The sequence below is a fragment of the Nyctereutes procyonoides genome, unplaced genomic scaffold, assembly GCF_905146905.1.
Source record: "Nyctereutes procyonoides isolate TBG_1078 unplaced genomic scaffold, NYPRO_anot_genome, whole genome shotgun sequence".
In the NCBI taxonomy this organism is placed as follows: Eukaryota; Metazoa; Chordata; class Mammalia; order Carnivora; family Canidae; genus Nyctereutes; species Nyctereutes procyonoides.
The window spans coordinates 50,093,434-50,118,747 of record NW_026575140.1 but is presented as its reverse complement, the minus strand read 5'-3'; the positions used below and the strand labels follow the sequence as shown (position 1 = coordinate 50,118,747).

At 53.5% G+C, this 25,314-nt stretch overlaps 1 protein-coding gene and 3 non-coding genes across 7 annotated transcripts; all 4 read right to left on the bottom strand.

Moving 5' to 3' along the window:
• Positions 1 to 45: 45 nt before the first annotated feature.
• Positions 46 to 23,494, bottom strand: TRPV2 (transient receptor potential cation channel subfamily V member 2). Of its 4 annotated transcripts, none has more exons than XR_008661891.1 (20): positions 23,227 to 23,494; positions 21,379 to 21,690; positions 19,130 to 19,263; positions 17,077 to 17,370; positions 15,927 to 16,225; positions 13,208 to 13,381; positions 12,631 to 12,786; positions 11,964 to 12,059; positions 11,046 to 11,116; positions 10,200 to 10,365; positions 8,845 to 8,911; positions 8,398 to 8,735; positions 7,317 to 7,444; positions 6,406 to 6,485; positions 2,327 to 2,885; positions 2,021 to 2,113; positions 1,762 to 1,882; positions 1,239 to 1,320; positions 694 to 764; positions 46 to 461 (listed from the first exon to the last, which is right to left on the bottom strand). XR_008661891.1 is itself a non-coding variant. In XM_055305831.1 (15 exons), exons 2-15 carry the CDS (start codon positions 21,576 to 21,578, stop codon positions 4,328 to 4,330), a joined length of 2,298 nt encoding a protein of 765 aa, XP_055161806.1. In that variant the 5' UTR covers positions 21,579 to 21,690; positions 23,227 to 23,494; the 3' UTR covers positions 4,221 to 4,327. The 4 variants fall into 4 exon arrangements, 1 of the variants encoding a protein (XP_055161806.1); XR_008661892.1 differs by having other exon boundaries at positions 21,379 to 21,546; XR_008661893.1 differs by lacking the exon at positions 21,379 to 21,690.
• LOC129497989 (small nucleolar RNA SNORD65) lies at positions 535 to 608 on the bottom strand. Its single transcript, XR_008662034.1, has one exon. It is a non-coding gene; the product is annotated as a small nucleolar RNA SNORD65 (small nucleolar RNA).
• LOC129497975 (small nucleolar RNA SNORD49) lies at positions 1,406 to 1,476 on the bottom strand. The gene has a single exon (XR_008662021.1). It is a non-coding gene; the product is annotated as a small nucleolar RNA SNORD49 (small nucleolar RNA).
• On the bottom strand, positions 1,883 to 1,951 carry LOC129497976 (small nucleolar RNA SNORD49). The gene has a single exon (XR_008662022.1). It is a non-coding gene; the product is annotated as a small nucleolar RNA SNORD49 (small nucleolar RNA).
• Positions 23,495 to 25,314: the final 1,820 nt, after the last annotated feature.

Here is a 25,314-nt window from a genome sequence, read left to right as displayed (position 1 = left end):
GCAACCAAAATTTTTTTTCTTCAAATACACGTTTTTAACAACCAGTACTAAAGACCATTCTTTATTGCAGTATTGGCTTATGGTGATTACATGGAAATATTAGTCTCAGTAGTAAGTTTCCAGCTTAAAGAGAACCTTACCCAACAGAACAAATTCTTACAAGTAAACACAAAAGCTGTTTGCACAAAGGAGTTGAGAAGGCTACAATATTTGTAATACGTTACTAAAAAACTCAATTTAATGACACCAACATTGCCTATCCTAAGAAAATGTTGCCAAACACATTTGTTGGCTCTGCCATTAAGAGAATGGCCTCTATGAATCCCAGCACAAGGTAAGCAGTGTTTCCACAAACTGCTGAAGCTGGGTTTTCAGTCCAAACTGACGGTGACCACTGGTCCTTGAACCTTTGAAGTTCTTCCCCTGCTGCAGCAAGGCTGAGCATGCTCTAGGAAAATAGCCTGCAAAAGAAACTAAGTATCAACTTCATTTTCTACTCCAACCAATAGTTATTCACAGCATTAACAAGGTTATCTTCAGAAAACCATTACATTCACCACTATACAATCTGCCGGTAATTCCAGCTATTTTGGGTGATCTCATCATTTGATATCCCTTTTTCTGAGAATTAAAACCAGCCAGCTATTTTTGTTCTATCATGGGGAGAGGGTGCTTGTCCAGATGGAAGCTTACCTCTTCTTGGGCTGCAGCTTTAAAACTCCACACTGCTGACCACCATTCTGGAGAACTTCAACACACAAAACCTGGAGGAATGAATGAAGGCACCCCTAAGAGGTAGCAGATGGCAAAGGCAGAATAGGACCGTTTTGATCACGATAGCCTCAACTACAAATTCCAGTTCAATCCAACAGGGGCACTGAAAAGCCATCTAAGCCCCCCAAGTCCTAACTGGCTTCTCTGAGTGTTGCAGCCTCATTTTGTCCCATCATTTTCAACATCACAAATCTAAAACGATGATCTTCATGGATGAGGAAGACTCAGCTGTTAGGCAGTTTGCTCCAAATTATACAGCAGGGAGGTAAAAAGAATTGCTGGGTTCCCTCTGCACTCTGCTCCAGTCACCGTGAACCATAATCATCAATCAGTATTAGGGTACCATCAAGAAGGGTGACACAGATACAAGCTATCAGGGTTCACCACATAAAAGTGTATCTGACCCTACCCGAACTTGACCTCATCTGACAGCTATGCAATCTGTCCCACAGACCGAAGTTTACCTGGAGGCAGGTCAGCGCTCACACTCCAACACTCCACTGCTGGTGACCTGATCACACTGGCAACCGCACACGCATCTGCAATCTGGGCGAATAGAGGGGGCAAAAGGGTCACTGTTCAAACCCTCCTATTCCAGAGCACCCGCAGCCGGGGAGGACTTGTCGACTGCAGTCAGCCAGGAAAGGTTATCGTCAGTTATCGCTTCTGACGGCACTTCCTATAAGTGATTTCATCAGAGCAGTCAACACCTCCCACTCCCCAGGACTGCTCCAGAAACCTGGAGGGTCCTTGCAATTAAGCCCAAAGTGGTGGTTTTAAACGAGAATCATCTTAACCCAGTTTATTTCGAGATACAACTGCAGCTGAAATAGTTCGGGGGTTAGGAGCAGCCACCTGCCAAGTTCTCCTTGAGATCCCTTGCGATGGGGGTGGGGGGTAGCGCGCACAATTTACTGCCCAAGGCGCCAAATCCAGTGCATTTAAGCTAAAAGGACGAAAAAACAAAACCCTGCCACCGAGTCCTACCTCAGGGTGGGATGCCGATCCCCGCTTGAAGGCGCTGCAGGCCGTCGGCTGCCTGGAACATGGCCGGCGACACGCGTTAAGGGCAGGTTCTGCAGGGACACGTTCATCTAGACCGAGGAGGCTTCAGAGGCATAAAACTCATCAGTCACCGCTTCTGACGGCTATTCCCAAACCCAGTATCATCAGGACAGTCGGGCCAGCCCTCCTCGTATTCCCATTATGAGCCGCGGCCCCCGCGTGCAGCCCGACTCGCACTTACCCACGCCTCCGGGGTCGGTGCACTCCCCACGCCGGGTCCGGGGAGCGGGGGGCCGGTCTTCGGGAACCTCGGGCTCCTCACACGGCGGCGGCGCTGCCAGACAAACACGCGCGCGGGCTTTGAGCCTCGGCCCCCGGCGGCCCTGCGCAACTCTCCCCCCATACACCGCCGCAGCCCGGGAGCTCGGCGACGCCCCTTAACGAGCCGCTCTCCGCCCCCCGAAAATTTCCTCCCAAGAATTAGGACGCCTCTAGGCTCCTCCACCTTTGCAGCCAAATACCACGCTCACCTACAGAGACCACATACCTCCATTATCGCAATAACGAAAAGGTCGCTTGAGCCGCGTCCCCGGCCTTTAAGGAGTCGGAACGTCCCATTCCGCGCAGAAGGGAGGGTAACACTAGCAAAGCCTCACGGGAACTTCCTGCCCATTTGACGGGGCAGACTCCGCCTCACCACGCCGGCCCCCCCTCCATTAGAGCCTATGGTCTCTTCCATGGACCCGGGAATTCTGGGTCCCTCAGCGACGGGAGGGTCCCAGGGCGCATGCGTGGGGGCTGGAGCTCGGTTGTGAAAACCCGTCGCTGCCAAGCTGCGTGGTTTGGACCAAGATTCTCTGCCTTTGTGAGCTTTCCGATTGCTCACGTGGTCAGGAGAGCTACCGGCACGGCAGACGTTGTTCTGAGGATCGCATGCGACGTCAAGCGTGAAACCCTGTGTAGTCTTGGCAGGCAGCGAACATTCATAAAATAGCTGCTTCTAATTCTTGCTGCCAGGCTGCTCTCCCCACAGCTCTTGCAGAGTATCCACGGAGCCTCTCCGAACCCCTGCGCGCCGACAGCTCTCCGCCTTTGGAGAATGACCTCTAAGGAGCGAGCAGAGGTCTTGGATGGGTCCACTTCCGTCCTCTCCCCGCCCCCCCCTTCTCTCCTGATTTCCACTCCACCATCTCGCCAGCCATGGGAAACCTCTCCCTCTCCGCAGATGCTCTCCTTTCAGCCTTTGAACACGTTCAGGGTCTCGCCCCTTAAAAACGATTCAAAGCATGCGCATTTTATAGACAGTACAAGGGAGACCAAGCAATTCGTTTGGACTGGAGAAAACTGGAAGAGCTATAGCGAGACAACTTTTCAGCTGGTCTTAGAATTTTAAGGATTTCATTTTATTTTTAAGATTTTATCTATTTATTCATGAGAGACACTGAGAGGCAGAGACACAGACAGAGGGAGAAGCAGGCTCCCTGCAGGAAGCTGGATGCAGGACTTGAGCCAGGCACTCAGGGATCACGCCCTGAGCCAAAGGCAAACGCTCAACCACTGAACCATCCAGGAGTCCCAGAAATTTTTTTTTCCAAGATTTTATTTACTTATTCATGAGAGACACAGAGAGAGAGGCAGAGACACAGGCAGAGGGAGAAGCAGGCTCCATGCAGGGAGCCCGATGTGGGACTCTATCCCCGGACCCCAGGATCAGGCCCTGGGCAGAAGGCAGGCGCCAAACCACTGAGCCACCCAGGGATCCCCAGGTGTCCCAGAATTTTAAGGATTTTAATGGCAGGGCAGGTGCTTCCAGTAAGAGCCAAGTCCTGTGGTCAAATGCGCAGGCCCATCAACTGGCTTGAAGAATTTAGTAAAAGTGCTAAGGAGAGCAGGGGGCAACAGGTGTATGGGGGAAAAGGTGTCTGGAAATTTGGGAGCAAAACCGTGGAGGACTGGGGATGCCACCTGGCGTGTCCTGTGGGCACTGGAAGAGCCTCTTAAGCCTTTGGAGGCATAGCAGTAATGTGTTTGTCTTCCATTCTAGGAAGGTCCCTCCAGCTGCCCTGCAGAACAGCTTGGAGGGTTAAGAACGAGCCCATAGCCCAGAAGGGAGAGAAACCAATAATCCAGAGCTTGAAGGAAGCCCAGGAGCTCAAAGGCTTTGAGAGAGCTCTTAGAGGTGGCTTTAAGGGGTGTCTGGAAGCTATGGGGGTGGGGGGGAGCTGTGCTGCCTGTGTCCACCACCACACATGTGTCATGACAGCAGGCACAGCACCCAGGAAAAAGACCATCCCGAGGCTGGGTGCCAGAGAGTAGGGTATCCTATGCCTCAAGTGAGGCTAAGAATAGCCCAGCCCCAGAGAAAGATGCTCACAGAGACATGCAGATGTCTACCAGCCCAAGGGTCCACTAATTTCACTTAAATAATGTTTCCAGGAGAGTTAGTCATGAGAAGATATTTATTTACATTTGCCACCAAAGTTCTCTGGAGCCCCAGAGCCAGCAGGCAGGGCTGGAAAGATTTCCTGACTGCCGTGCAACTGGGCCATTAGTGGGACTTCAGGAGCTGGAGGGGCAGCTGGTCGTCCTCCGAGGCAGTGTCCTCCTCCAGTTGGGAGGCCAGGACAGGGTTCCTTATGCTGCCTGTAAATAGGATAGAGAGCACTGTGCCTTGGCCCTTGGGCTGTGTCCCCAGGAGGCAGGCGCCAGGGAAATAGGCCGCAGCCATGAAACCACATACTTTGTGTAGAGCAGGTAATCCTGAATCCCCAGCAATCTCCCTACCCTCTCCCCCTTCCACAGGCATTTCCTGAACCCCTGCTTTGTGCCAGTCAGGGACCTCCTCCCAGGAGCTTAAAGTCCCTGGAGGTGGCAGCCTTTTATGTTAGCAACCAGAACACCTGAGACATGCTGGAAAGCTGGAGGGAAGTGATAAGTAGGGGTTCCAGGAGCTCCAGGGAGAGAGAGAAGCCAACCTGTAAGGAAGGCAGCAGGTCTGGACACCAAGAGAGTAGGAATGATGCTTCAAAGAGAGCCAAGGAAAGCAAAGAACAGGGAGCCTTGTGGAGGACCTGCTGTCACATGGAGGAAGGTGTGCGAAATGGGTCAGACTACAGCCCTGGATCTTCACTTCCAACCAAAAGAGGGAGGATTTCCAAGCAGTGGGAGGCATATCTTGTTGTTTCTGTCTACATTAGAGGGATAAGCCTGGAGCAGAAGGACTTGTGTAAAGGAAGGTGCAGAAGCAGGAGAAATGAGGGGTGGGTGCAGAGGGCTGAGCGGCTGCCTGGGAGGTCCTGGGGATACTCAGCACCAGACTGAGGGGGACATTGAGCAGAGGTCTTCAGGGCTTCCTGCCTGGGTGAGAAGGGGGTGGGGTTGCACACACTACCTGATAGGGCAACCCCAAGACTATTCCTGTTGGAGGATGTCTAGTTGGAAGCCCCAGCAGATGGTGGGTATGGGACTGGGCTGTGGAATGCTTGGGGCAAGATGAAGCACAAAGGTGACTTTCAGAATCTTTGCAGTGAAGTGACAGTGTCAGGACTCAGAGAAAGGGAGACACAAAAAGAGGGCAGGCAGGAAACCTATTGGTTTGTGAGGGCCATGGTCAGAGACCCAGGAGCCTGGGAAACAAGCAGTCTTTGGAGCAAGAGTCTGGAGGAGTGTCCCTACAGAGGGGTCAGAGGTGATGTAGGTGCTGTCATGGGGGAAGGGGTGGGCACCACAGGTACAAGCAAGTGGAGTCTGTTGGAAGGAGGACAGAGAGGAGAAAAGCCAACTGCAGAGGAAGTGGGAGCTACTGAAGATTCCAGAAAAGGGCATACTGTGGAGAAAGTTAAGCCTTTGAACAGACCTCTGGGTGAGAGGAAGGAGCCAAGACCCGTCTTGGTGGAAGGCAGCAGGGCAGAGACAGGAGGGGCTGTCCTCACACTACAATGGACAGGGCACAGCCCATGACAATGGGGAAAGTCATCAGAAGTGACTTGTCAGGGACGCCTGGGTGGCTCAGCAGTTGACCGTCTGCCTTTGGCTCAGGGAGTCTGCTTCTCCTTCTGCCTATGTCTGTCTGTCTGTCTCTCTCTCTCTCTCTGTCTCATGAATAAATAAATAAAATCTTTAAAAAAAAATGTGACTTGTCAGAGGTGTAAGGGCTTAGGGGCTCATGTAGTTGGGGAGAGCTGGGGATCAGTAAGGTGGGCCTGTCAGTAGGGGCTCAGGGAGATGCCCCCTAAGCTGAGGGATATGTAGGGGACCCTCTCTAACCTGTTCCCCAGCTGTGTCCCCAGGCTCAGCCCAGGCCTGGGGCTGGAGAGCCCACTGAAGAGGCCAGGAGGAGGGGTGAGGAGTGAGGAGGCTACAGGTGAGGGCTGGTTTAAGGCTGGACTAGAGAAGGCACCAGCAGCCTCAGGGTGTCTCCCAGGTGACTGCCTAAACAGACCAGTAAGGAGGTGGGGGTGGAGAGGAAAGAAATGCTGTTTTAGAGGGGCAACCTTGGAACTGAGAAGTGGCCATGAGGAAGTCCTGCCTCAGACTCTCCATGGCTGTATGGCCAAGCAGTCTCTGTCTGTCTGTCTGTCTCTCTCTCTCCCCAGGGCAGGAACTCTGGCCACCACGGCTACTCACCAGGGACAGCTGGGCCTGATGGCTCTTCACACACTGTTGGCAGCGTCTGCTCCCACGCAGCCCAGTTCACTTCCTCCACCCTGGAGGGCAACAGAACAGCTCTGAGGCTCCAGGAAACCACCTGTGCAACATGCTTCCCCCAGAAGAGGGGCCCAGGTGGACACAGGAGTAGACACAGGGACAGCGAGGAGGGTGGGATTTCTCCACCATTCTGCCAGGGCCGCATCCTTGCGGCTGTCACCCTGCTGCCCCCCCCCCCCGGGTCACGGGTCTGCATTGAAGGAACAGGCATCTGTCCCTTCAGGCTGTTCACGGCCACCTGGGTTGCCCTGAACATCCAGAGAAGAGTTTAGATCAGGCGTGTCTTTGTGTTGCTGGGTTCTGGGGCCCTTCTCTGGCTATTCCACATGCCGAAGATCCTCCACTCTGAGGGTCCCTGTGGCTTCTTGGCCTCTTAACTGTTCCCCGTTTCAGGCCAGAAGGAGTAGGTCAGGGACCACCAGGGAAGGGCCAGGCAGATGGCCAGGCAGGCAGTGGCAGGCCTGGGCCTCTGAGATCCAGCATCCCTGATCTCACCTGCCTAGGGCAGAGTGCCTGGTGCTCTGAGGCCCTGCTTTCCCACTAGACCTGACCCCTGGCTTTTAAAAGAGTGAAGCTGAAGAAAAAAGAAAGAAAGAAAAAGAAAAGGGGAGAGAGAGAGAGGAATAAGGCTAGGGGTGCTTGGCTGCTTTAGTCAGAAGAGCGTGTGACTCTTGATCTTGGGGCATGAGTTTAAGCTCCACATTGGGTATATAAATTACTAAAGAATTAAAAAAAAAAAAAGAGTAAGGCTGGCCTGCACCACAGCAGCCTCCAGGGATCATTGGGTTAGCAAGGACCCCAGGCTGCCCTCCCCAGCCCCCCTCATTCACCTGAAGCACCAGCGCTCATCAGAGCTACCATCCGGCCTGGTCCCAACGGTCAGCTTCACACCGGCCCGCTGCTTCTTCCTCCTGCACCACCAGTAGCCATTCTCCATCTCCAGGACAGAGATGGCTTTCTGGGGATGAGGGACACATCAGACAGGAGCCAGGAAGATGCCTCACAGCGCTTGATAGTATAACCGAGAGTCGGCTAAGTATGTGGATTTGAATCTAGCTCCAATATTTGGTTACCCAAGTATGGTTAGGCCCTCAGCCCCCCTGAATCTCAGGTTCCCCACTTACAGATGGATGGGTGTTGGGAAGTCACCACGTAATGTGTGTTCAACAATGACTTGCATCATTGCACACTCCAGAACTCCACACCACCAGCTACAGAACCTTATTTGCTTTACCCGCACACATGCCTGCCCACTGGCACACGAGCGAATTAGGTGGAGCACAGGAACTGGCAGGTGAGGATGCAAGCTCAGAGAAGACGAGGGGCTTGCCCAAGGTCAGCAGTGAATCGGTAAGAGTCCAGCCTTCCGAGCAAGGCTCTCTGAGCACCCATTGCCCACCCCCACCCTTGCCCCTCCTCCAGTTGAGAAGCAGCTACTGGTTCTGCGGTAGACAGGTGTCCTATCAGCCTCCAGCTATAGCGGCCTCTACTCCCCAATTCCCCCCAGGCTGGGCCAATCCCAGGATTGCACCTCCAGTCTGCCTCACCCACCGAACTGACCCCATTGACTGCATGATGAACACAGAAGGAGAGCTGCAGGAGGGTGAGAGTTTTGTCTGGTTCTCTGCTGTGTGTTGAACACCTACAACTGAGCTTAGTGGTAGGTTCCCAAGAAATACTTGATAATGGTAATGAAAATGAAAATGATAATGATAATCATAGTGATAATGGCTAACACATTGAACATGTGCCAGCACTGTCCCAAGGGCCCCAGATCTATGAGCTAATTCGAGCGTCCCAACAGCCGTAGGGAAGGAAGGAGGGGTTGGATGAGGCGGCCCAGCTCAGCTGGGTCCTGCATGCTTCTCATGGGGCCCCAAACTTAGGGAGGAGGGGGAAACCCCGCCGCACCTGCAGCTTCCAGATGCTCCAGCTGTCAGTGGCAACACTGTTGACGGTCTCGCTCATGAGGGCGATGAGCATATTGAGCAGCAGGATGTAGGTGAGCAGCACATAGGCCAGGAGCAGCAGTAGCACCACGCCGCGGAAGCGCAGCTGGTCTTGGAATGCCAGCTCCCCCATGCCGATGGTGAACTTGAAGAGCTCCAAGGAAGCGTCCAGTATGCCACCATATGGGGAGGAGCTGCCCTCCGAGTCCCCCTGTCCTGCCCCAGACTGCGCTGCCTCCGTGACATTGGGGCCTGTGGGGACCCCAGAGTCCCGGGCTTCCCGGCTCAGGCTCACCAGGGCTGCAGAAGGGAGGAAGGGGGATCCTCAGCCCGGGGAGACCCAGGGACAACCTCGAAGGTATAAAGAGGGGGCAAGGGATAGGCCAGGGCTAGAAGGGAGGGCCTTTACCTACAGCGAAGCCAAACAGGAAGACTAAGTAGACCAGCAGGAAGCGGAGCAGGTCCCGCAGGATGACCTAGAACACGCACACCCAGGAACTGGGGTGGGTGGCTGGGCCATCGGACACGACCCCAGACCCCTGCCTCAGCCCCAAGAACGGGTTCTCATATACACCACACACACACACACACACACACACACACACACACACACGTGTGCATACATGAATCCCCATGGAGACGCACTAGTAGACCAGTCTTTAAAAAAATCTAATCGGCAAATTGACTTTAAATAGAAAAAATTTTAAAATAATAATCAGACTAAATTTAAAATAAATAATGAATATGACATAAAAATGGAAAAAATCTAATTGGGGCCCCTGGGTGGCTCAGTCAGTTAAGCACCTGACTTTTGATTTCAGCTCAGGTCAGGACCTCAGGGTCGTGAAATCAAGCCCCCAGTATGCTTAAGATTCTCTCTCTCCCTCTGCAGCCCCCCATCAGCTCACACATGCACCCGCTATCTCTCTCTCTCAAAAAAAATTGTAAACCTCAGGGGTCTCCAGACCCCTCACCATGGCCAACAAAGCCCCCACTTCCTCCCCAGCCCTCTGCTTCCCTTCCCATCACCTCGTTGTTCTGTCTCAAGTGCTCCAACCTTGTTCTGGCTCCTGGTCTCTGCCTCGACTGCCTCTTCCCTGAGTCTGCACTGGCTGAATCATTTTTCCAGTCTCGAAGGTCACCTCTTCAGAGAGGTCCTGTCTAAGGCACCCTCTGCCGCAGGCACTCCCCACTGGCACTGTCCTGTGTGTTTCCTTCATAGCTTTTAGCAGTCTGTAACGTTCTCATCTGTCCCTCTCAGAGTTCTCATTTCCCCTACCAGAATGTCAGCTGCAGCAGAGTTGAGGACTTGCCTATTTTACTGATGAACAAAAGAGCATATTCCAACACTTAGAACAGGGCCTGGCTCACAGTACACACTTCCTAAACTTCCATTGAATAAATAAATGAATGCAGAAAAGTCCATATACCCCGGTGTCCCAATTCACAGGCACAAGGATGAGCTGATGTACACACAATGGCTGCTTCTTCACTGGGGTCACTAGCAAACACACATATGTTGTTGCATGTGCCTGCCTGTGCAGAGCGCAGAGCCCGGAGGGCAGATACCCACACCCTCATACTCCTGCTTACACCCAGCGAGTGTCTGGCCTTGTGATCCACAGACAGACATGTGCATGTTCTCTCTGCCCAGGTTAGCTATGGAGGGGGGCTCCTGCGTGCTGAGGCCAGAAGGAGTCCTGCTGGGGTGTGGTGCCCAGCTCTGCCCGGCCACGCTACCCCGAGGCCACCCTTGTCGCTCACCTTCTGGATCATGACACTGTAGATGCCTGTGTGCTGCAAGCCGCGTGTATAATAGAGCAGGTTCAGCCAGCCCAGCACCAGGGAAGACACAAGCAGAGGCAGGTACCACTCCACGGCCAGGAAACACAGTCCCTGGGACAGCACTGTGAGCAGGGCCTGGACCAGGCTGAGTGGGGACAGGATTCGGGTCAGCTTGCAAGCCACCCGCAAGGCCCCCCATACTCCCACTGGCCAGTGCTGCCTCTCCAATGGATGGAAGGTTCTCCATCTGTCTGGGACTGGACTCAGTCAGGTTCTGACTTCCATCTCGGGCAAGTTATTTAACACCTGTGGGCCTTGGTCCCTCCAGCACTAGCACCCAACTCAGAGCATTTGTGCCGATTCAGTGAGGCACAACATGTAGAGGTCAGGCTCTGCTGGCGCACAGTGGGTGCTCAGTACAGGTAACTCTCATGAGGGGGATGCCTGGGTGGCTCAGTGGTTGAGTGTCTGCCTTCAGCTAAGGGCATGATTCCGGGGTCCTGGGATTGAATCCCACATCGGGCTCCCCACAGGGGGCCTGCTTCTCCCTCTGCCTGTATCTGCCTCTCTTTGTGTCTCTCATGAATAAATAAATAAAATCTTAAAAAAAAAAAAAAAAAAAAAACACCTCTCATGAGGATTTGCAAGGATGGGAGCATGGGAACAGAAGGGCCTGGAGCCCCAGGCCAGACAGCCTGCGCTCTGGTCCCAGGCCCCTGGCATCCCTGGCTCGGGGTCCTCTCCTTCCAAGTCAGCCTGGCTGGCTCTGCCCCACCAACGTCTCCCAGGCCTGAGACAGGGGATGGGGAGCGAGGGCCCACATACAAGAGCAGTTCAAAGTAGCTGTCCACGAAGGAGATCCAGATGAACAGACGACGCCTCCAGAAGTACCATAGCTGTGGGGAGGAGGAGCACACAGGTGTGACTGTTCTCCAGGCCACAGAGCAGCATCAGAGCAGCCCTGCTGCCTTAGCCTGGGCTCCCCACTATGCTCCCTGCCTGCTGGCCTGGCTTTGTGGGAGTCAGGCCAGGGATACCTCAGGGGCTCAAGCAGCATTCTTGGACTTTGGGAGGGGGTTGGAGCTTGTGAATCCAGCTGAGAAGGCTCTAAAGCCTGTTTCCAGAAAGTGTAGCCACCCGCAGACATGCAGGCAATGCCAAAGGCCTCTGACCTCCCCGTGAATCCCGATGAAGAACTCACTCACTGCTCCTGGGGAGAGGAAGAGCTTCCTCCCCACCCCCTGGCCTCACAGGGACCCCCCTGTACTCCAGCCAGCCTGCATCTGGTCCCAAAGCTCTGCCCACTCTGTGTAATAGCGCCCAGCCTGTCCCTGAATTTTCACCGGAAAAGGCCCTTCTGGAGGAGTTGGTCTGAGCCTGTGGTCCCCAAGTGAGGAATGCCCCAGCCAAGGAAGCTGGGGGTGGCGGATCCTGCTCCATTCCTCAGGGAGCAGCGCTGGCACTGCTGAGAAATCACAGGAGTCATGTGCTACCCCTAGAAAGCATAGCAGGGAGGTCCCAGCCCCAAAACCCAAGGTCCTCAGCTGCCTTGAGGCTGGTAAGGGTGGGACTGTGTATAGAATTTGGTTTCCCGGAAACTAAGGGGTTGTGGTTAACTCACTCTAAGGCCCTCCCCTGGTGGAACTCTACGTTTGCTTCTGGGTGGTCTGGGAGCCTGGTGTGGGAGCCCACAGAGTTGTGGAGTCATGGGGTGGGGGTGGGGGGAATGGGAAAAGCCCTCACCTGGCCCACCAGGAGGTAGACCCCCCCAAGGAGGATCAGGATGTGGCCCAGCAGCAGCATGGAGTCCCCAGCAGTCACGGTCGGGGGGAGGAAGGCCTATGGAAGAGACACTCTGGTACCACCTGGGGCCACGAGTCCCCTTCCAACAGTCAGACTCTTCGCAGAGGGCCCATTCTGAGCATAAGCTATGGAGATGCCACTCAGAGCAATACAGGGATCGTGGGGTCTGGCGTAGGACCCCTAGATTCTAGCCTATCCTAGAGGGACGCTGGATAGTGGTCATGAGAGTGGGGTCTGGTGCCAGACTGCCCAGGTTCAGATCCCATCTCCCCGACTTACTGCCTGTGTGACACTGCATAAGTCACTTAACCTCTCTGTGCGTATAAACTGGGGATGATAATAGTTCATCACCTCAGAGGGTTGTTGTGAGCATTAATTAAATAAATTAATGCATGTCACCCACTGAGAGTACCTCCTCACATGTGGTGACCATATGGAAAGTATCATCATAAATGCTTTTTCTAGGGTGCTGCCTTCCAGACTGTCACCGGCTATGTCACAGCCTTGGGTGGGGGGGTCACAGCCTCAGGGTCAGGATTTACAGATTACTACCCCATCTTCTTCTAGGGTTAATCCCCTCCCAGAATGCGCCCCTCCCCAGCCTTGCCTTCCCCAGGGCTGGCTGGTGGTAAGCAACAGCGGTAAAGATGAACATGTAGGTCAGGTAACACAGGAAGTTGAAGAAGAATCTGGGGATTAGCAGATCCCATTTCGCCTGTAGCAGTTTGTTCAGCGGTTCCAAAACCACCATTCGATGTCGGTGCTGGGGGTGGGAATGTGAGAGTTAGGGGTACGTTCAGCAAGGATATATAGGGATCCCACTCAGGTCAGGCTCAAGGCAAGGGATGAGGGAAATGGGGGGACCCCAGATAAGCCCTCTGCACCAGTCTCCACCCCACCCTCATGGCTCCATCAGTTGATGGAGCATCATATCCTCTAGCGCAGGGCAGGTGCTGGTCAACAGAGAGGTCAGTGATTGTCTCCAGGCCACCAGAATGCTCCCCTGTGCCGGGTGGGACTGGGTGGGACTGGTGTGTGCAATGCACCTGGGCCAGCAGCTGGGGACAGGACATGTGGCCACATCCCCACTGACACAGGCCTGGGGCAGCTTTGGCCCTGCAGGCTGCCCTGAAGGATGGACCTTGCCAGGGCCCCTACACACACCCCTGCCCCAGTGGGCTCACCGGGCTTCTGCAATGAAAGGCGATGATCTCCAGCACGGAGTTCTCCTCCCAGCTGTCCACAGAGGCCAGGTCATACAGCGACACCCGGACAGGCCCGTAGCACCACTCAGTAAACTTTCGGGAAAGTGACTGGCACGGCCCCGAGAACTCCCGCTGCAGGATGTGCCTGAAAATCTACAGGGTAAGTTTCATGAGTTTAGCCTGCATGGCCACCTCCCAGCACAGCCTGGACTCAGTACCCACCTGAAGAGCTGCCCACCACCTGCAGAGCTGCAAGCAGACACACACACACACCCCATACACACAGGTCCTTGTGTGTATAAATGCTCACATACATCCCCACATGCTCAGCCACAGTGTAAACACTGCCATCGGCTCACATATGTCTAGGTCTGCCAGTGAACCTGGCTCTTCATTTCCCACTCCTGCCCTGAGGCCTCTTTCCTGGACTCTTTACATGGCAGAGGGACCTTCAGCCCCTTGAGATCAGAGCTACACATACGTGTACACTTCTGTGGTCAGAGCTCAGAGCTTCCAACAGACTAGAAAGCAAACCTAACTCAAACAGGTTAAGAAGCAATTTGGTGTTGGTGTGCCTGGCTGGCTCAGTTGGTGCAGCATGTAGCTTTTGATCTTGGGGTCGTGAGTTCATACCCCACATTGGGTGTAGAGATTACTTGAAAAAAAAAAAAAGAAGCAGCAATTTGGATTTACAAGGGAAAAGAAGGGCCACCAGCCATGCTTCTGGAGAAGAAAGGGAGGTTCCCAAACCCCAGGAACTTTGGGGGCAGGAATAAAATAGTAAAACTTCCATTTATGTTTATTTTTATCTTAACCTTTCAAAATGTCTGTGTTTGGGGGCACCTGGGTGGCTCAGCTGGTTAAGCGTCTGCCTTCCACTCAGGTCATGATCCCAGGGTTCCGGGATCAAGCCCTGCATTGGGCTCCCTGCTCAGTGGGGACTCTGCTTCTCCTTCTGCCTCTGCCTGCCACTCCCCCTGCCCCCCCTCAAATAAATAAAATCTTTACAAAAACAAAACAAAGCAAAAACACCGAAATGCCTATGTTCGAAGCATAGGGCCCTGTGTAAAATGCACAAGTTTTATACCATGAAGGTCCACAGATAATAAGGCTCAGACAATTGAGTAAGCCATTTGAAAAAAGGGACGCTTGGGTGGCTCAGGGGTTGAGCATCTGCCTTTAGCTCAGGGTGTGATCCCAGAGTTCCGAGATTGAGTCTCACATCAGGCTTCCTACAGGGAGCCTGCTTCTCCCTCTGCCTATGACTCTGCGTCTTTCTGTGGCTCTCATGAATAAATTTAAAAATCTTAAAAAAAAAAAGCCGTTTGAAAAAATAGTAGAGCTGAATCATGCTTACTTTTTTATACCAAAATAACTTCCAGACAAATCAGTTTTACGCATTAAAAATAAAACTTGCAAAAGTCTGGAGGAAAATATGGATACAGAACACACACACACACACAAATACACACACACCACACAGTTTTACATAAATATATAGCCTCATAGGATGTATTAAACAATAGCAAAACCAAGGAATTCTAAAGGAAAAGATAATTACAGTTGTATATAGGAAAATGTAAACATTCTACCGGGCAAAAAATCCTAAGAAATGTTTTTAGAGGGTGCCTGAATGGCTCAATCGGTTAAGCATCCAATTCTTGATTTCAGCCCAGGTCATGATCTCAGGGTCCTGAGATCGAGGCCTACTTCCAGCTTCGTGCTCAGCTGGGAGTCAGCTTGGGGATTCTCTCTCTACCTCTCTCTCTACCCGTCCCCATGCTCTCTCTCTCTATCTTTCTGCCTCTAAAATAAATACATAAATCTTAAAAAGAAAAAAAAGAAATGCTTTTACATTGAACCAAGAGAAAAATTTTCAGCTATTATAGCACACAAAATGCTGATACATTCATTATAAAGAACATTTACCAATCAATATGAAGAAAACCTAATAGCAGATCTAACCACAAAATAGGCAAAGAATATGAAAAGACTGTCTTCTAATCCAGGAACCCAAATGACTTAAAAATCCGTTTTATAATGTGATATATTAGTTCATTAGTTCATATATAATTTATCAATAAACACACATATAGGGATGCCCAGGTGGCTTAGTCGATTAAGCGGCGGCCTTGGGCTCAGGTCATGATCCTGGAATCCCAGGATTGAGTCCTGCATTAGGCTCCCTGCTCAGCAAGGGGTCTGCCTCTCCCCCTACCCCCACCGCTTGTGTTCTCTCGCTTGCTGACTCTCTCTCTCTCTCAAATAAATAAATAAATAAATAAATAAATAAATAATTTAAATTTACTTTGAAAAAGTTTTTAAAAATAAACACACATATATTAGAAGTGCATGCTGAGGGACGCCTGGGTGGCTCAACGGTTGAGTGTCTATTTTCGGTTCAGGCTGTGATCCTGGGATTCAGGATCAAATCTCGCATTGGGCTCCCTATGGGGAGCCTGCGTCTCCCTCTGCCTGTGTCTCTGCCTCTCTTTCTGTATGTCTCTCATGAATACATATATAAATCTTAAAAAAAAAAGTGCACGCTGAACATATTTTACTACCAGGACAGTTCAATCAAAAAGTGGGGAGACACCAGGGATCTAGAACACTGCTCCAGCTCTTTCTGCAGAAAAAAACAAAGCGAGTCCTGTTGCTTCCTGGAAAGGTGAGGAACAGATGGGGGCTAGGTACACACCTCAATTTTGCCCTCCTTGGCAGCCAGCTTCAGAGGCGTGAGGCCCTGCAGGTTGGGGATGTCCTCGAGCTGCACTTTGGGGCAGAGGCGGGCCCCAGCACGGAGGAGCGCATCATACATGCGGATCACCAGGGCACTGTTCTCGGCTGAGTTGTCTGCGATCATCACCAAGGCATGCAAGGCCGTGTTGCCCAGCGAGTCGGCTGCCTGCAGGCTGGCAGGCTGATGCGGGTTCTCCAGGAGGTAGGTCACCACATCCCACTGCTTGGTGCACGCAGCCAGAGAGAGGGGCAGCTCACCTGAGAGCCAAGGGGGCATCTTGAGCCTCAGGCCTCCCAGCTTTCACCTGCCTACTCCTCACGCTCCTAGGACAGAAGGCCAGGCCTCCTTCAAGACAGTCAGGCCCCCATGGGAGAGGATGGTACACTGCCTTGGGCTCCTGGGCTCACCCAGGCCTGAGCCATAAGGCAAGATGGTCCCAGGTCCCATGAAGGGCAGCTGTGTCTTTTCCTATGAGCTCTGGTAAAGGCAACCCTGTCTAGCTCTTGGCCCAAGGGAGAGGTGACCAATGCCCTTTACCAGCTAAAGCAGCAGAACATGGGGCGCCCAGGGCGCCCAGGTAGCACAGTTGGTTGCTTCTGGCTCAGGTTGTGATCTCAGGGCTGTGAGATCAAGCCCCGAGTCAGGCTCCACATTTAGTGCAGAGTCTGTTTAAGACTCTCTTTCCCTCTCCCTTTGCCTCTCCCCTGCCCCTTGTTCACTCACTCACTCTCTCTTAAATAAATAAATCTTTAAAAAAATAAAATAAAGGAGAACAGAGGCCAGCCAACCCAAGTTCCCATCTCCCAGCCTCTTTCTCTTTTCTTCGCCAGAGCCCTGCCTCACTGCCACCTGGCATAGATACCCCATTCAATCTGGGCCCTAGCTGGTCAAGTTCGGCCTGCCCCTTACCCTCCACTAGTCTGAGTGTGGATGTGTGGGGAGCTTCTTTGGCTACCCAAGGCTAAAGCCTTTATCTCCTAAGATAAATTGCTTCTGCAAGCAGCCCAGTGACTTAGAAGCATGAGCCATCTGGGTTTAAGGGCCAGCTCTGCCACACATTAACTGTGTGATCTTGGGCAAGGCCTTGTCTCCAAGAAAGACTCCTCACCAAAGTAGAAGCAAGTCCCTTGGCTCTTTTTCTGGAAGAATTGGCCACAGGCCTGGGCATGCACATTGGCCCCGTTCTCCACCAAGAGCTTCACACATTGCAGGCTCCTCTTCTCGATGGCAATATGCAGGGCGCTGTGGCCTCGGTAGTACTCATCCGTGCATTGGGCATTGACCAGGGGCTGGGGATTGCCAGAGTTCCGGTCGATCTGAAGCAATGGCAGGATGCAGGCGTTGGCGCCATCCCGAAGGTTTAACACAGCCTTCATCAGGCACGTCTTGCCCGTGGAGCCCTCTGTGGGAGAAGGAGAGGGGAGGGGGCACTGGGGTGCTCAGGCGGGGAGTGAGTGGGCTGCCCCACCAGCCTATACGGTGAGCCTAGGCTCCAAAGTACACCTTGGGAGGGTAAAAAAAGATTGTCACACATGATTGGTGGAAGCACAGCCGTGCTACAGGATATTAACTCTCGAGCCAACAGGTATTAAAATACTAACAGGTATGACTACAATTTCTGCCCTAGAAAAGAAGTGGCTGGGCAGCCCAGGTGGCTCAGTGGTTTAGTACTGCCTTCAGCCCAGGGTGTGATCCTGGAGACCTGGGATCGAGTCCCATAGTAGGCTCCATGCAGGGACTGAAAAACAGGCTTTTCCCTCTGCCTGTGTCTCAGCTCTCTCTCTCTCTCTCTCTCTCTCTCTCTCTCTCTCTGTCTGTCTCTCATGAATAAATAAATAAAATCTTAAAAAAAAAAAGAAAAGAAGTGGCTAAGACATAATTTGTTGTATGTACAACACTGTCTACACAAGAACATTCAGAGCAATATCTGTTAAGTGTAAAGTGGGACTAGTCCGGGGTTGTTCTAAGGGCCAAATGGAATTATATACAAAATTTTTAGGGATGCCTGGGTGGCTCAGCTGTTGAGCATCTGCTTTCCTCTCAGGGCGTGATCCCGGGGTCCAGGATCGAGTCCCTCCTACAGCTCCCTGAGGGGAGCCTGTTTCTCCCTCTGCCTGTGTCTCTGCCTCTCTGTCTCTCGTGAATAAATAAATAAAATCTTAAAAAAATTTTTTTTCACACCTAGAGGGCCTGGCACACAGTACGTTGAAGTGAGAAACTACACACAACCTAAATGGCCATCATTAAGGAATTGGTTAAATTGTGGTAAATGCACACAATGGAAAATTTTGCGGTTGTTAAAGCTACTCACTTAGAGGTCTACTATGTACTGAAGTGGAAAGAATGAGATATAGTTGAGGGGGGAGCACATTACAAAGTGATACCATATATAAGGCATGACCCACTATGTAAATATATACCTAATATATTCAAACGTTTTAAAAAGATATGTGCCAAATCATTAACAGGGATGCGGGATGTCATACTGTGGGGTTTTTGTTGTTGTTGTTGTTGTTGTTGTTTGTTTTGTTGTTGTTTGTTTGTTTTATTCACCAGAGACACACAGAGAGGGACAGAGACATATACAGAGGGAGAAGCAGGCTCCCTGAGGGGAGCCTCATTTGGGACTCAATCCGAGGACCCCAAGATCACAACCTGAGCCAAAGGCAGACACTCAACCACTGAGCTACCCAGGTGCCCCTGTCAATTGTTTTTGTCCTCAGCTTTATACATATCATTACTATCTGAATCTTCTAGAATACATAAAAGTTATTTTTCTAATCAGCCCAAACAATAAAGATACTTAGATTTGGGGCAAAAAATGTACTGAGATGGGTGAAGTGTATGGTATGTGTATTATATCTCAACAACCTATTAAGACAAAAAGAAAAAGAAATAAATGCAGAGGAAGCCCATGAGTATCCACTTAGCCGCCAGAATGGGCTGAGGATGGCAGAGGTAGGCCAGGAGCCAGTGGGGAACATAGAAGAGGAACGCACAGCCATGAGCCAAGTGAGCTGTCCCCCGCTCTGTGAGCAGGGCCTTTCCTCACCCATCTGGGCAGGAGGGTTCCTGACCACAGTCAAGGCCACCTAGTCAGCTGAGTCTCAGCACGGCCATCAGCATGCAGTGGCTCTGGCCCACCGGGCAGGCCTGCCTACCTGTGTACTCTGAGTCAGTGAGGTACTTGCTGGTCCGGGACAGGTACTCTGGTAACCCAGCCAGATCCTCGGGGACACCCCGGGCAACCACGCTGAAGAGCCGATCACGGTCAAAGCGGTTTGGGTCCGGCTGGCTGTGGAGATGGGATTTGTGTCTGATGCTGTGGAAGAACCATGGGTCCCCCAAGAAGCCCCCCACCCCAGGGAGCCCTTCCAAGGAGTCCTGTGAGCCGGTGTACCCTACAGGCCCATGAGCCGCATGGGAGTCTTTCTGAGGGTCCCTGCCCTCCCACAGCAGACCAAGGAGACCCCAAGTGCTGAGAGCCCAAGGAGAAGGAGGAGGACCTCTCTAGGGCACTAGTTCCCAGCATCCCCATGACTCCAGACATAGCAGGTATTTCTCAGCATCAGGTGCTTATCATTTGCTAGGTGGCTTGATGATCTCACAACAGGCTCATGATCCCAGATGGAGGATTTCATTGTAGGAACTTGTCACACTCTTGAGCTGGAGTCCGGATTGATGGGACTACAGGAGGTGCCCACTGACTGTTAGGGGCTGTATGCATTGCTGGCCTCAACCAAGGAATCAAGAAAGCCCCTCATGCTCTCAGAAACCACCTACAGACTAATAATGGAGTCTATATGCACTTTTAACCCTCACCTGAGCCCTAGGGACATCAGTGATCACTGTGTCCTCCGTTAGACAAATAGAGAAAGTAACTCGCCCAAAGTCACATGTGCAGATCTGGGGCTCAGATGGGAGGAGTCTAACTAACTCCAGACCCTAAATCCTAGCCCCCAGGGATATTCTAGGCTGGGCAGACAGAGGTTTCTCAGAGACACAGGGGCCTAGAGCTGAAACCTATCAGATGCCCACCAGAGTTTAACTGAGAAGCCACACTTCTGGAAAAGGCACCAGAAGAGTACTACAGGATGTAGCTTTTTAGCATCTAGCAGTTTCTGGTGACAGGGAAGGGGAAGGAGTGTAGGATACCGCTCCTGGTCATGCCACTGCTCACAGAGGCCAGCCCACACCTGGGGCTCCTGGAACCATGACTAGCAGATATGAAGGGATAAAGGTGGGGGTCTATTTGATACTCTGGGGACCCGCAGGTCCGAGGTTCACCAAGGAAGGCTGGGGGATGAGTGGGGGATTGTTGGGATCAGTCATGTCCAAGCTGCAGCTATGTGGCTGATAGAGCCAGGGCCTGCCTCCTCCACATCAGGAGGTTACGTGTCTGCCTGGCCTGGCCAGACACACCCTCATCGGCCCAGCAGAGCACGTGGCCTCGGCATGACCGAGAAGGCTCTGTGGAGCCCTGTGGGCAGTCGGGCTGGAGCAGAAGTGGCTGTTTGGACAAAATACTTCCTGTCACATGGTGGCATCACAGTCTTGGGGTAGGGGAGTCCAGCAAGAGCACAGATTGGGCAGCAGGGTGCCTATTGTGCCTGCCAGGCAGGCACACAGGAGCCTCACACGCATTCTCTCCTGACCTGGCCTGAATCTGCCCATGGTTTTCCAACACCAACAATACGGAGTCTCAGGGTTGGGAACCCAAGGCTGGGGCCTTGTCTTAGGCATGACGATGGAGGAAGGGGCTTTGATGATGGAGTCCTGCCCTGCCCATGAGGATTCTCCAACCTCGTACATCAGACTTCACACTGAGGGCGCATGCCAGGTGAACTCCACACACACCCGAGGGACTGGAAGTCGTACTCCAGGCAAAAGTGAGCTCACATGGTCTGAACTGGTGCTGATCACAGGAAACTCACAGTGAAGAGGCTTCCCAGAAGAAAGCCCACCCATAGTCTATAACCCCTGGGCAACGGGTCGAGCCTGGAGCAGAACCCAGGAGCACCCAGGAGACTTCCGCTTCTCCTTGCCTCCCTCTTGGGACTAGAGTGTGGATCATGCTACCATCCCCACAGGGACTGTGACGGGGCAGGGGCATAAACAAGGGATGCAAGGGTCAGCTGAGTACTTGGATATGGAAGAGTATGTCCCTGTGAAGAACAACACGACCTCAGAAGGCAGAAGACCAAGAATGAGGAAGGTTCCAGGGGAGGCAAGCCCAGAGAGCAGAGCAGGGTTATGCCCATCAGGCCCAGGAGCCATCAAAGCAGACTGAGGATCCCCCTCCAGGCTGTGGGGAAGGGGCACTGGGGCTGGTCCAGGCCCCCAAGTCTGACTCAGGGTGCTCTGCTGGAAGCGAGTGGCTTCCAGGCCCCACCCCCATTTGCTATCTCACCTGACACCTGCTCCTTTGCGGAAGCTGAGGTTTACTTTGATCTGAGGAGAGCACTTGCGATCCTCCCCTTGGAATGGTGACTCCATGGGGGGTGGCCCAGCCCCGGGGCCTGCCTTTCCTTTGTCCACCTCACTGCCATCTTCCTGGCCTCCATCTGATGTCTCAAGCCTGAAAGTGGGAGAGCTGAAGGGCGAGGCCATCCTACCAGGGAGAAGGCTGCTTTGTCCAGCTCAAACCTCTGAAGAGACAGAGCTGTCAGAGGCTCCTCCTTCTTCCCAGCCCTGGGTTTGGGGTAGGAAGTCTGGCTGAGGCCTACAAAAAGAGAAGTTTAGAAGCTGAGTATGAGTAGGCCCACCCACCGAGTCAGCCCAACAGGACGGGGAGTAAACCACGAGGGAGGGAGGAAGGCAGGCGGGTGGAGGGGGCAGGGAGGGGTGGAGAGGCGCGAAGGGGGGGGAGGCCCCTGGTGTGAGGATGGAATGGGGAAGAACAGGGACCCAACGGGTATGCCTTTCCACAGTCAGGAGGGGTTGAGATTGTCCCTGACTTTCCCTCTGAGAGTTCCTGATATCTGAGAGGCCACAGCCCCTGGTCCCGGGTAACAAACGTTTGAGTTCACAGCATAAATCTTTCCATAACATCTTGCTCAGTGGCCAATATTCACAACCAATAAAAGTGCTGTTGGAGCCTAGAGGCAGGTCATTCAGCTTCTTGCCGCAGAATGGGAGCATGCTGGGGGCAACGGATGGAAAACTACTGGTCTATCAAACCTCTCATTTTGCTACCAGGAGAGCTAAGGCCCAGAAAGGGAAGTAGTTTCCTGAGGTTGGCAGCTATTGGCAGAGCCTGGTCAAAAACCACAGCACCCTACCATGACGTTCTTCTTCAGTTCTCAAAATATTTCAGGGCCCATCTCTGTTTTCAGTCTGACTCATCTCTGAAGGCATCAAACACCCCCCACTCTGTGTGCTTTAGGGTCTTTGGGGGTTTCAGAGTAGGGAGGGAGACCCCTGACTGGCTGCCTTGACAGGCAGCCCCCCCTCAGGCCTAGGTGTGGCTCTGGGCTCTGATACCTCTTCACAGAAAGGAAACCACAGTCCCATGTGGCATGGCAAAGGTTGGGGACCCAGTGTGAGGGGGAGCGGGGGTGGGGGGGAAGGCCCCTTGCCCCCCAGTGGGTAGGAGCAGAAAGAAGGAAAAAGAGTCAGCAACGGATGGAGCAACAGCAGGGTGGGAGAAGAGGGCAGAGAGCAGAGGAGAACATAGGAAAGGGAAGGAGGGCCAAAAGCAGAAAGGGTGGATGGTGACAGGGCTGTGTCCCGTCCAGCTGCAGGCTCCCACAGCCCCCAGGGACCCGGTGGGGGTGGGAGGAGAGGCATTCTTCCACAGAAGCAGGGCAGGCCGGGATCTGGCTGACTGCCTCTACATGCAGGGATTTTTTGGTTTTGGTTTTTTACTTTAAGGGGAGCCACCATCTTTCTGCCCAATCTGGGGCTTCCTTTCCAAGCCACACACCATATAACCTGGTTTACGTCCCCAACCATCCCCAACTCCCCCCCCCACCCCCGACCGCCTCTGGTGGGAGGGGGGCAGCCCTCCCTCCCCAGCGTCCGCAGCAGCAGCTACCTGTGCAGCCCCTGCCCCCTGGCCTGGAGCCCCGACCCGCCTGGGCAGGGAGGTAGGGGGTGGCGGTCCGGGTGGAGGCCCAGCCTCTGGGAGACCCTGGCTGGGGGGCTGAAGGAGCAGGGAGCCCCTCCACCCCGCCCTCGGCGTTCCCCGCCCCGATCGGCCACTGTCAGGCCCCCAGCGCCCCCCTCTCCCAGGTGCCCGGATCGCCCACCGACTCACCCTGCAGGCCGAGGCTAGGGCGCGGCGGCGGGGGCTGCGGGGCGCTGGGACCCCGGGCCTCCCGGGCGGCGGGGGCTGCGGGAGGAAGAGAAGCCGGGACGGCGGCGGGCGCAGGCAGCCGGCAGCCGCGGCGCCTCCCCAAGCCTGCTCTGGGCCCCGTGGGCGGGCTGCGGTCTCGGGGTGTTCCGCACGGTCAGCCCCCCCGGCCCCCCGGCCTCCCGGCGTGGTGGGGAGCCCCGGGTCGGCACAGGCTGGCCATGGGTGAGGGACTAGCTGGACCACGGGCCACACCCTGCTCTGGGGAGACACGCCCCGCCGCCCCACCCCCACCGTCTAGCCAAGGAGGGCGCAGGTGGGGGTGGGGGCAATCAGAGGCCAGCAGCAGGTGGGAGCTGGCACTGAGTGAGGGTGGGGTGGGTGGTGGATTCCTGCCCCACTGTGCTGACATCTACCCCCTCCCGCTCCCCACCACAGGGGTCCTGGGGCTCCCACTGGGGACTGGTGGTGAACCCATCACAGGGCCGACAGAGCTACTATGGGTGGGCCCCAGGGAGAGGAGGAGCCTAGCCCAGCCCAGCGCACGACCCTGGGATGCACGACACCCAAGAAACTAGCCGTTTGGGGGGTTTCTCCCAACCTCTGGAGCCGGGGTAGGGTGGGTGGGGTGGGGAGCTGTCCGCAGCACACTTCCCGCAGTGAAAGGCGCTTCCAGCACCCACCAGCAGGGGGAGGTCAGGGACGCCTCCAGGTAATGCTGAAATCCGAACTCCCCGCCCCGCCCTGGTGAGGCTTGAGGCCGCAGTCACCCTCCAAGCCCACCTGGGACACCTTCCTCTCCCTAGTTCCCTAGAATTCAATCCCCGCCCCAAGCCTACCAAACTGTCTCTTCTCCCTCTGGTCGAAACATCTATCCTCTCTTCCCTGGGAGACTGCAGCCACCCCCGAACTGGTCTCCCTGCTTGACACCAACCCGACCCTCACCCTTATAACCCATTCTCTGTACAGCAACTGGAAGGATCTTCCCAAAGTGAACACCAGATCACCCCACTCCCCTTCCCCCAATCAGTGGTTAAGCTTAATCAAAGCTTCCCCTGGGGCTTTGAATAAAATGCAAACTGCGCAGTCTAGATGTCCTTCCCCACCTTCATCTCTCACTGCAACCCCATCTTGCACATTACTCTTGACCTGCACTGTCCAATATAGTAGTCACGAACCACAGCGGCTATTTTTTTTAAATTTTTTTTATTTACTTATGATAGTCACAGAGAGAGAGAGAGAGAGAGGCAGAGACATAGGCAGAGGGAGAAGCAGGCTCCATACACCGGGAGCCCAACGTGGGATTCGATCCCGGGTCTCCAGGATCGCGCCCCGGGCCAAAGACAGGCGCCAAACCGCTGTGCCACCCAGGGATCCCCCCACAGCGGCTATTTAAATCAGTTATGATAAAATAAAATTAAACATTCAGTTCTACAGTCATAATGGCCACATGGCAAATGCTCAATAGTCACATGTGGTTAGTGGCTGCCATATTGGATTACACAGATATAGAATTTCTCCACCATTGCAGAGAATTCCGTTGGACAGAACTGCTCTAGACACTTCAGTCTCTCCAGTATGCAGTGCTCCCTTCTGTTGCCTCCAAGCCTTGCACAAGTTGGTCTACCTGCCAGGAACAACGCTCTCCCACCCACACAAACACTGCCCTTGCTCTAGCAACTCCTATTCATCTATTGTCTCTCCATTTATTTTATTTTAAGATTTTATTTATTTGACGGGGGGCAGAGGAGCACAAGCAGGGGGAATGGCAGAGGGAGAGCAAGAAGTAGGCTCCCTGCTCAGCAGGAAGCCCTACCAACACAGGGCTCAATCCCAGGACCCCAGGATCATGATCCATGACCCATGACCCGAACCAAAGGCAGACGCTTAACCAACTGAGCCACCCAGGAGCCCCTATGGTCTCTCCATTTAAACATCAATTCCTCTAGGTAGCTTTTCCCAGACCCTGGAGTGGGATTGGGGTCCCCACTATGTGCTCCCATGACACTTTATACTTCTTTGATCATATCTCACTATCCATTATTGTTAACA